The sequence below is a fragment of the Stomoxys calcitrans genome, chromosome 3 (genome assembly GCF_963082655.1).
Source record: "Stomoxys calcitrans chromosome 3, idStoCalc2.1, whole genome shotgun sequence".
NCBI classification, from domain to species: domain Eukaryota; kingdom Metazoa; phylum Arthropoda; class Insecta; order Diptera; family Muscidae; genus Stomoxys; species Stomoxys calcitrans.
In genome coordinates this window covers 3,881,491-3,893,046 of record NC_081554.1, presented here as the reverse complement: position 1 = coordinate 3,893,046, position 11,556 = coordinate 3,881,491, and the positions used below count along the sequence as shown (strand labels likewise).

General features: G+C 40.1%; 1 protein-coding gene across 1 annotated transcript; it reads right to left on the bottom strand.

The window, feature by feature from the left end:
• Window positions 1-2,017: 2,017 nt before the first annotated feature.
• On the bottom strand, window positions 2,018-7,237 carry LOC131995745 (uncharacterized). The gene is made up of 4 exons (XM_059364703.1): window positions 7,061-7,237; window positions 5,768-6,745; window positions 2,140-5,452; window positions 2,018-2,064 (listed from the first exon to the last, which is right to left on the bottom strand). Exons 1-4 carry the CDS (start codon window positions 7,235-7,237, stop codon window positions 2,018-2,020), a joined length of 4,515 nt encoding a protein of 1,504 aa, XP_059220686.1.
• Window positions 7,238-11,556: the final 4,319 nt, after the last annotated feature.

Here is an 11,556-nt window from a genome sequence, read left to right as displayed (position 1 = left end):
TAAACCGCACCAAACGGTGACTTTTTCTGGATGCATTGATAGCTCTTGCAATGCTTCTGGCTGATTTTCGCTCCAAAATCGACAATTATGCTTATTTGAGTACCCATTGAGCCAACATGGATCTTCGTCGTTGAACACAACTTGAACACTATGAACTTTCTTAACAGAGAACGCATTTTGATAATAAAATTCAATAACTTGCAAGGGTTGTTTGTTTGTAAGATGATTCATGGTTAAATTATAGACCAAACTGAAGATGCTTAACAGTGAAACAAAACGTTCGTTAGTTGTTTAAATTACCCTTAACTTAGGTATATATTTAAATATGATCCGATCTAGACCACTGGGGATGACGAAGGTTCCAAAACCACACACTTTTCAACTTTCATTGAAATCGGTTAATAAATGGGTACAAGACCTTTAATTTGGAAATCTCTTCTAATGGTAGCTATATTCAAAATGGTTCGAATCCTACAATTTTTGGTAGGGATATGTAGATGTCTAGTCTAACTCAAAGCCAAACCAAGGATGCGAACAACGACCGTCGTGGTGAACCCCAGAACTGGTTCGTCTGAGGAAGGATTGCAGAAACTCTTCAACAGGGCGGAAGCCACAAGTGCACTAACCGACTGGGACGTCTATAAGGCTGAGCTAAGAAAATACAAGGGCGAGCTTAAAAATGCTCAGAACAAATCCTGTGTAAAAACCTGCTGCTCTGAAAATTCCTCTAGGCTGAGGAAGATCCTATCCTCAAAATCTATTACGGAAGGCTACATTCACAAGTCGGAGGAAGCGCTGGAACTACTCATTGGCACACATTTCCCAAGAAACTCTCCATCGGACAACGTGGCGTCAGAAGAGGTTGTCCTTATTTAACCTAACTTAACGTCTCGATGTTCAATATTTTGCAAACGGAATGACCAATGAATTTACCTCCGTTTTTCGTTGTGGGGCCTAAACTTCCAGCTTTGCAAAATTTTTGGTCTAAACAAGTGTGGATAGTTACTGTAAAAAAGTCCACTGTAAAGAAATATCACCAAAAAAACTCCCTTTCGTCTTTCAAAGAAATAAAGCACAGAAAATAATCTTTCCTCAAAAAACAAAAAGGTTTCAAATTTTATTTGGCTGTAAAAAGGGTTACAAGCTTGAATACTTAAGTGTTGTCTGCTCGATGGTCGAAAAAGAAGAGATCGACTTCACACAAAATTCTAGCTAAGGGACTTCAAAAGAAATTACTTTCAAGTATATAAAATTATTATTTACAAAATACCTAAATAGCTTAAAGTGTTATATTTATAAGTACATAGCAAAATTTGTTTCTACATATCGATCATATGAATAAATAGTTTCGCTAGAAGCAACGAACGCCCACCAAAGTAGCAAAACCGGTGGTGGAAGGGAGAGACTATCTGATTTGCATTCTAATCTGCTTACTGGTAACTCTTAACTCCCAAAGGGCTTGGCATGATGTATTATACTAAAACACCCGATCGTTAATGACAAAGGGGGAAGGTGCGACGCACAAGCTGCCAGGGATTCAGGTAAGATTTAATCGGTAAAGGGGGAATCGTTATCACCGAAGCAGATTAGCACGCACAAAGATCAAACTGCGTATACTGATGAGTATTTGAATAAATACGCACAAATAATAATTAATTACGATAAAAACATAAGTATTTCAAATTACTGAATATTAAACTGCATACATGATTATGGCTATAATAATAATAATAACGTGGTGAGGTGTGTTTTTTTATGATGACGGTTTGGTGGTGAATGGGGTGAAACGTTAATGTAATGTTGGGTTGGGAAAATATATGATTTTGCCAACATTCTCCCCCCTGAAGGACGAATGTTCTTATGTGCAGATAATAGTTGGTAGACGGCCTATCGTTGGGAGAATATTTAGTCGAGGAAATACCTCCGCTATGCTCCGACTCATAGCGTTTGAGGGTAGGCTCCGTCCTTGAAGGGTAGGTATACACACAAGTGGTCCATTCTGGTGAGGGGGTAGTAGTTAGGCAGTTGATTTAATATTTGTGTCGACAAGCGATGTTGCATTTTCTGGAAGTAAACAAATTTTTGAAATTGGTCTTTTTACAAGTTTGTTTTTAATAAGAACTGATACCACCCGTGTACGTCCATCAGGTCCAGGATGTGTTTCCTCGATGCGGCCAAGTAGCCATTGACCTGGTCCACACCGTTCGTCTACAACCAGCACCAAATCGCCAATAGTAGGTTCAGATCTGCTTTTGAGCCATTTCGGTCGCGCTTGAAGACGATTAACATATTCATTTCGCCATCTTTTCCAAAAATGTTGTTTCATTTTTTCCACACATTTCCAGCGAGAAAGTAAATTGATGTTGGTTTCCAACAGAGATTCTTCTGGTATGCAAATCGTTGGCTCACCAACAAGAAAGTGCGCAGGAGTAAGTGCTTCAAAATTCGAAGGGTCGGAAGATAAAGGACATAAAGGACGAGAGTTCAAACAACCTTCTATTTGACATAGTAGTGTTGTGAGCTCTTCGAATGTCAGATTGCGCTCGCCTATAATCCTTTTCAAATGGTATTTCACGGATTTCACACCTGCTTCCCAAAGATCACCAAAATTTGGGGAGGCAGGTGGAATGAAGTGCCAAGTGGTACAGTTCTGACTTAAAGCCTGAAGAACCTCCTCGGGCAGTGATTTCTGAGATTTTTCAAAAAGTACTTGGAGTTCTTTTGAGGCACCAACAAAATTCGTGCCGCAGTCTGAGTAGAGATCGGTACAAGCACCGCGCCGCGACACAAATCGTCTAAACGCAGAAAGAAAAGCATTTGTCGTCAGGCTGGTAACTGCTTCTAGATGTATGGCTTTGGTAACCATACACACAAAAAGACATATGTACCCCTTTGAGGTAACAGTAGACCTCAAGTTCGAAGTCTTAATAGTTATGGGACCGGCATAGTCGACGCCACTATGCTTAAATGGACGAGTGATCATCAAGCGAGCTTGTGGCAAATTACCCATTATCTGCTGCGACGTTTTCGCAGCAAAACGGAAACATTTCAAACACCTGTTTATAACACGTTTGGCCAATTGGTTTCCTGAGATTATCCAGTACCTTCTGTTCACATAGGACATGGTCAAAGTAACACCACCATGTAATGTCCTTTCATGTGCGTCTGAAATGATAAGCACTGATAATGGATTTGACTTTGCCAAAACTAGGGGATGCTTCACATCATAGGGGAAATTCGAATTCTGGAGGCGTCCACCAACTCGAATTATTCCAGTTTCGTCAAGAAATGGCATAAGTTTCAAAATAGGACTCTGTGCGATCACCTTTCGTGCAGAGAGCCTTGACAGCTCCTCAGGGAAATCAATTTCCTGAGTTATTCTTACAAAGATCATCAAAGTCTTGTTAACATCCCCAATTGATAAGGGACCAGTAATCCTCTCATCGGGATGCTTACAATTGTGACAGAACCGAAAACATAATGAAGTGATGCGTAGCAAAGTGTGTAATTTGGAGAATTTTGAAAGCAATTCAGGATATGCTTTCTCAGTGGCAACATTCGTTGTAATCTTGACGGCTCTCTCCTCCTTCGATGTACACAAATTCGGTAAAGATTCAGGCCAAGAGGATTGTGGTCCGTAAAGAAAATGAGGCCCAAACCACCAAGTCCGGTTCCCTATTAACTCCTCTGCCTGAATTCCCCTAGATGCACAGTCTGCCGGATTCAAAGCCGAAGGAACGTATCTCCACTGAATTGGATTGCTGCATCGTTGTATGTCTGCCACGCGGTTAGCCACGTAGACAGTCCAATTGGAGGGAGACTTGTGAATCCAACTTAATACAGTGGAGCTGTCACTCCAATAAAAAACATTCCGTACACCAAGGTCAGCGAGGGATTCCTGAACCTTTCGTGCCAGTTTCACTCCAAGTGCAGCAGCGCAAAGCTCCAATCTTGGAATTGAAACGGTCTTAATGGGTGATACTTTTGATTTGGCCTGCAAAAGGTGAACAAAAGTATCGTTAGCCGTAACAATACGCACGTAAACCACTGCGGCGTAAGCAACACTAGAGGCATCGCAGAAACAATGTAATTCAGATTCAGAGTTCTGATTCCATTGAATCCACCTGGGAATCGCCAAATTAGCCAACTTCGGCAATGAAGCCCTGTGCCGAAACCACAGGTCCTCAATTTCCCTTGGGACATTATCATCCCAGTCAACCCCATGTTCCCACAGTTGCTTGAAAAGGGATTTGGCCACCACAGTAATCGGAGTAAGCCACCCCAATGGATCATAAAGCCTGGCGGACTCCGAGAGAATCCTGCGCTTGGATGCAATCGGATCCTTGTCAAGATTGACCTCAAAAAAGAAAGAGTCAGTGGCCGTGTTCCACTGTATGCCCAATGTCCTAACGACGTTATCACGGTCAAAGTTCAGATTCACAGAAGTCCCCCTGTGTTCTTCTGGTATAACCGCAAGCAACTCTTTAGAGTTCGTCACCCACTTTCTCAAATTGCAGCCACCCTCATCCAATAAGGTGCATAAATCCTTGTAAAGTGGTTTCACGTTGTCTATACTATCAGAACCGGAAATAACGTCATCCACGTATGAGTCCTGCAGTAGAACCCTAGCGGCCACAGGATACCTGTCCCTGTAATCGTGCGCCAACCTCTGCAAAACACGAATGGCAAGATATGGAGCAGATGCCGTACCATACGTCACTGTGTTCAATTCATAAATCGAAATTTCATCAAATGGGCTAAAACGCCACAAAATCTGCTGAAATTTCCGGTGCCCTGGACAAACATCTATCTGCCGGAACATTTTCTCAATGTCCGCGCTAAAGGCAATCCTATGACGTCTCCATCTGGTAAGGATACCAGGCAAATCATTCTGGAGAGCAGGCCCAGGGGAAAGCTCGTCGTTCAACGACTTACTTTCACGTGAATGGCTACTGCCATCAAAAACAACGCGTAGCTTCGTCGTGGTACTACTCTCCTTAAGAACACCATGGTGCGGTAAGAAGTAGGAATCTTGACGAACATCACTAGGATAAACGCCAATCTTCGACATGTGGCCCAAATTCTCATATTCCTTGAGAAATTTGGTGTAGCTTTCGCAAAATAATGGTTTCCTGGAAAATGATATTTCCAGTTGTTTCAAACGTCGAAGTGCATTGAGCACATTGTTCTGAAGAGTAGGACTGGAGCCGTCCTTCAGTATAGACCGAAAGGGCAATTTCACCACGTATCGACCAGATACTGTTCGAGTTGTGGTAGCTTCAAAAAACTCCTCACATGCCTCCTCCTCCTCAGTAAACTTCCTTTTGGGGAGGACCTCCTCCTGTTCCCAGAAGGATCTCAAAATATGGTCCAAGTGTACATTATGAATGTGTATCTGGTGTGAAGACACGGAATTGCTGGGTCCTGAAAACACCCAACCAAAATGAGTGTTCTGAAAGAACAAATCATTATGTACAAAAGACTCCGTTGGAATCTTAATTTTCGAACAAATGTCCGATCCTAGAATTATATCTATGGAATCGGATCTGTAAAAAAAGGGGTCAGCCAAGCTCTCCAATTCGATATTCGGAAGGGAAATATATCTAGAGGACAAGTCTGGAGTGTAAGACGACAAGCTTGAAAGAACAAGGGCAGAACAGGACAGAACTAGCTCTTCTTTAAGTGTGTACAAATCAAGTTGTACAGCAAATTTCGACATGTTCTCGCTACCATTTCCAATACCAACGACTTTGCAATGCGACCTTACCTTCTCAAGACCTATAAGTTGAACTGTGGACTCCGAAATCAAACTACCTTGAGATCCAGGGTCTAGTAGCGCCCTCAACGTAAATTTGCCACGATTTGTCACAACCCTAAGCCTTATCGTGTAAAGTAAAACAGAGTGAAACGCCTGAGCACTATGCGAAGCCATCTGGGTAGGTGCATTACCTGAACAACCAGTAGGACCAGCCCTGGTTAGAGGACCGTCCGAATGCAGCACCGTATGGTGTAGCTGCTTGCATGTGATACAACGGAAAGGAGATTTGCAATTGTTGTGGTCATGCCCGACCACAAAACAATTTTGGCAAGCGTTCTTCTTTGAGAGAAAATTAACCTTATCGCTCAAGGGCAATGCTAAAAATTTAAAACACTTTGCGAGACTGTGAGGTTTCTCGCAGAATGCGCAAAGAATAGGTTTTGGTTTGGAAAACTGTCCAGAATTGCACGAAGCCTTCCGCACCTGCGCATTAGATTTCGAATTATTATTACTTTTATTTCTACCCTTAGTGGGATATTGTTTATCAGATGGGAACTCATCGGTCATAGACTCCAGCGTTCGGAAAGTTCTTTCCAAGAAAGAGAAGAGTTCGGAAATGAGGGGGATTTCGGTAGAGGATTTCAAAGACTGTTCCCAATCCCTGCGGGATTGAAGATCCAGTTTCTGCACGAGCAAATGGATAAGAAGAGGATCCCACGTGCTGGCATCTATATTCAAATTTTGTAAAGAGGACAAACACTCTTGAGCAGAATCAAGAAGTGTCTTAATGGACTGAAATCCACCATCTGATTTCGGTATATTAAACAACCTAGAAATCAAGTTTCCCACAAGCATACGCCTATTATGGTATCTTGATTCTAATATCTTCCACGCCGAGTCATAATTTGCCTCTGTGGCTGAAATATTCCTTATCAGATTTGCCGCCTCGCCACCAAGGGTACTACGCAAATAATAAAACTTCTGTATCTTATTGAGGGATTCGTTTTGGTGAACAAGGGAAAAATATATGTCCCGAAATGGGATCCATTCCATATATTCCCCTGTGAATCTAGGCAGCGTGATCTTGGGAAGTTTAGAGTCTGATCCTATCGTCATATCAGAGCGACCGTGATGAGTCACAAATGTGCTAGACATAGGAGACTGCATAACATTATGACCCGCATTAGAGTCGATAATTTTACCCTTAAAAGAGAGATACCTCTCAGAAAAATCAAAATACACGTCATCACTGATATATGGAACGTCATTAGAATTCAAAGATGTGTCGTGAATAAGCCTCACTATCGTATCATGCTGTGCCTCGAATCGATTAAAAATATCATCAACCCTTTGGCCCAATGCATCTACATAACCATGAGTTTTCTCGGCAGGATTTTTGGCATCGAAACGACTTTCATATTTAATCAATAAATCTAACAAGTCGCGTTGCTCCTTTATAAAAGTGGCCAGTTCACTCATGGTTAATTCGCGCACAAACGTTCACTAAAAGGGCTTTCCAAGCACCAAATCAAAGCAAATGAATAAAGCGAAACAAAAAAAAAAAAAAAAAAAAACACTTCCACCAAGATTAACGCAGTTATAGAAATTCCAATTTAAATCCAATATCAAAATACGCGAAAACTATGCCAATCTATGTCCAAAGAACTTATTAAGCACTAAGCAATAATTTTCGTTCACCAAAACACAATTAACTTATTCTTTCCGTCAAGAAAAATGCAAAGAGAAGCTTAAAAAAAATATGAAAAGTTTAATTACTTTGTTTAGCAAAATAATAGAACAAAAACCGACACGAGATTCCCGGGTTTCGGCACCAATAAAATGTAAAGAAATATCACCAAAAAAACTCCCTTTCGTCTTTCAAAGAAATAAAGCACAGAAAATAATCTTTCCTCAAAAAACAAAAAGGTTTCAAATTTTATTTGGCTGTAAAAAGGGTTACAAGCTTGAATACTTAAGTGTTGTCTGCTCGATGGTCGAAAAAGAAGAGATCGACTTCACACAAAATTCTAGCTAAGGGACTTCAAAAGAAATTACTTTCAAGTATATAAAATTATTATTTACAAAATACCTAAATAGCTTAAAGTGTTATATTTATAAGTACATAGCAAAATTTGTTTCTACATATCGATCATATGAATAAATAGTTTCGCTAGAAGCAACGAACGCCCACCAAAGTAGCAAAACCGGTGGTGGAAGGGAGAGACTATCTGATTTGCATTCTAATCTGCTTACTGGTAACTCTTAACTCCCAAAGGGCTTGGCATGATGTATTATACTAAAACACCCGATCGTTAATGACAAAGGGGGAAGGTGCGACGCACAAGCTGCCAGGGATTCAGGTAAGATTTAATCGGTAAAGGGGGAATCGTTATCACCGAAGCAGATTAGCACGCACAAAGATCAAACTGCGTATACTGATGAGTATTTGAATAAATACGCACAAATAATAATTAATTACGATAAAAACATAAGTATTTCAAATTACTGAATATTAAACTGCATACATGATTATGGCTATAATAATAATAATAACGTGGTGAGGTGTGTTTTTTTATGATGACGGTTTGGTGGTGAATGGGGTGAAACGTTAATGTAATGTTGGGTTGGGAAAATATATGATTTTGCCAACACCACATTAAGCATTTTAGTTAAGAGCATCGAAACTATTGAATGAATAATGGGTTCAACGTGTTATGATTTTCACTTGAATTATCGTGCCGCCTACGCCATCAAACAATACCCTATGTATGCATGAGTCTATGTATCTTTTGTGCGACAAACAATCGAGCTGTGCAACAATCACTTTACGCTTGAGTAAGCTAAACTGTGGCAAAGCGGCATTTAAATGCAATCTAAAGCATGTGCGGAGCCGCACGTTGTACAACGATACAGTGGTGGTGATGATGGTTGATGGTGCGGCGCCAACAGCAGCAGGGAACAGACTTCACTCATCATGTATTCGAGTATTAGTTCATCAATATGCACAAACAAACACACTCACTTACACACACTCATTCACTCACACCCAATGTGTCCTGGTTTAAATATATCGTATTGTTGTTGCAAGGCATCACAGTGTGAGTGTGTGTGTGTGTGTGTGTGCATACACTACGGTTCCTTCTTATGTGATCATTGTGCGATGCTGGTAATGTATGAGGACGAACACAAACCCACACACACACACACATACACGTATCCACCTTCCTTTGGACATGAACTTTGTTCGTACATTCAACAGACGTACCCATGAGCAGATGCATATCTGCATTTCATTGTGTATGTATGAGCGAGCGCATACATTAAAACGCACATATACCCCCGGTACAACGTGCAATGTTCAATGTGTCTGCCAATGTGTGTGTGTGCGTGTGTGTTCATTTGTTTGTCTTGCATAGTTGTTAGCCAGTAAAGTGTTGTATTTTTAGAATTTAAACTGTTGACAGGGAACATTCAATCCTCCAATACACACACACACACGCACACACAAAACCATGCTGTGTTGCATTTGTATGTGGCAAGTATCAATGAACCACAATGGCAAACAAGCATTTCTACAAATTTTTGCTAGATTCCTTTGTCATACAAAAGAATTCTGATTTAAATTTTGCTCATATAACCGACAAAAAATAGTTTTGGGATTAGTTGTTAAACTTCTATGCAGAAATCCTTTAGCCTTTGCTGTGTTTTCCAGAGCGAAGATCTAAAATCATGGCATCAAAATGAATCATTAGCTTTACTGTCTTAGCACAGACATTTGAAGACAAAGCGAGTAAATTGAAATACAGAGTTCGAATGATAACAAGAATTGAAAATTACGAAAAAATTAAGTAGGGTATAACAGTTTGGGATGTAATTTTGAAAACGAAACATAAAAATGTGATGACAAACATGTGTGGCTACGTTCATATCTTTCAACTTCAATACGTCTCCGCCTTCAATACGGCCTCCGAATTATCATGGTCAATCAGATACCTCGATGGACAGACAAACGGACGGAAAGACAGACAGACAGATGAACGGACCCACATTTTTAAATCGAATGAGGAAATGATCTTTCTATCTGGGAAGCTACAAACAACCGGATGAGATTGTAATACCCTATACCATTTTAATGGTGCCCGGCATTTCAATGCTATCCATATGTGTGCACTTTGCAAATGTTAATACAGTAAACATTTAAGGTTCATGGGATCTTCCAAAACCACATTTATGTATGTATGCTGCATTGCAAAGAGGTTAACTCCTCTCAACTACTTTCCATTCTAATTATTTCTCATTGTTCTTGTTAAAGACAAGACAAACGAATAGATGAAATATTTCTATACCCTACACCACTAATGGGGTACAGGGTATTATAACTTAGTGAATTAATTTGCAACACCCAAAAGGAAGAGAGATAGACCCATTGATAAGTATACCGATCCACTCAGAATCACTTTCTGATTCGATTTTGCTATGTCCGTCTGTCTATCTGTCCGTCTGTCTGTCTGTCCGTCTGTCCATGTTAATTTGTGGCATCAAATAATTTGTGTCTTCGATCGTCTTCAAATTTGGTATGAGCGTGTCTTTCGGCCTAGAGACGAAGCCTATTGAAATTGGAAAAAATCGGTTCAGCTCCCATATACATGTTCGCCCGATTTTCAGTAATACTGCAATAAAATGGTCATTTGTTAACAGATTTTTTTGAAATTTGTTATGGGCATGTTTTTCAGCCTAGAGACGAAGCCTATTGATATTGGAAAAAATCGGTTTAGATTTGGATATAGCTCCCATATATATGTTCGACCGATTTGCAGGAATACTGCAATAATATGATCATTTGTAAACTGATTTTCTCGAAATTTGGCAGAAACGATTTCCTTATGTCTCCCGATATTACAGATGATTTTCATAAAAATCGGGTCAGATTTGGATATAGCTCCCATATATATGTTCGCCCGATTTGCAGTAATAATGCAATTAAATGGTCATTTGTTACCCGATTCTCTCGAAATTTGGCAGGAAGGATTTTTTTACAACTCTCAATATTACTAGTGAATTTCATAAAAATCGGTTCAGATTTAGATATAGCTCTCATATATATATTCGTCAGATTTTGGGTCATTTGCCATAATGTTGTCATTTGTCAACCGTAGTTATTACAGTTTGAACATATTTTTTCTCGCCGAGGTCCATCAAGAATGGTTCAGAATTGGATATAGCTCCCACATTGTACTTATAAGGTAGGTGTAGGGTATTATACAGTCGGCCCCGCCCGACTTTTGCCCTTCCTTGCTGGTTTGACGGTAATTTTACTTAATCAAAAATACCTTATGCTTCAACCAAATCCTGAGACCGTTTCATCTTTGAGCAAGCTTAAAAAGTTTCTCTTCACTGCTAACGTAATACTTTTTAACTTTCTTTATAATAGACTATTTATGGTTTTGAATAAGGAAGAAAAATGAGCTCAGTTCAGCTTTTTGTGGCAGCATCAGCTTATGTAACGTTGGCTTTGGCAATGGCACTTGTGGAGAATTCTTGCAATTTACAATGCTTTAGACTTTAAAGTCTTGAATCTTCATGCAACAACAGGCATAGAAGAGCATGGCACTTTCTCTGGATCGTTGTTGCAAAGAGTATCCCATTTCGGCTGACTAAAACTCAGGACAAACGCTTCCACACACACACACCGAAACAACTTTCGCCTTGTAGAGCAAATTGGTGCTTATGGTTGTCGGTTGCCATCAAAAATGCACAGACGACGTACTATGTGCTGCACAAAAATCAGAGTTTGAGTG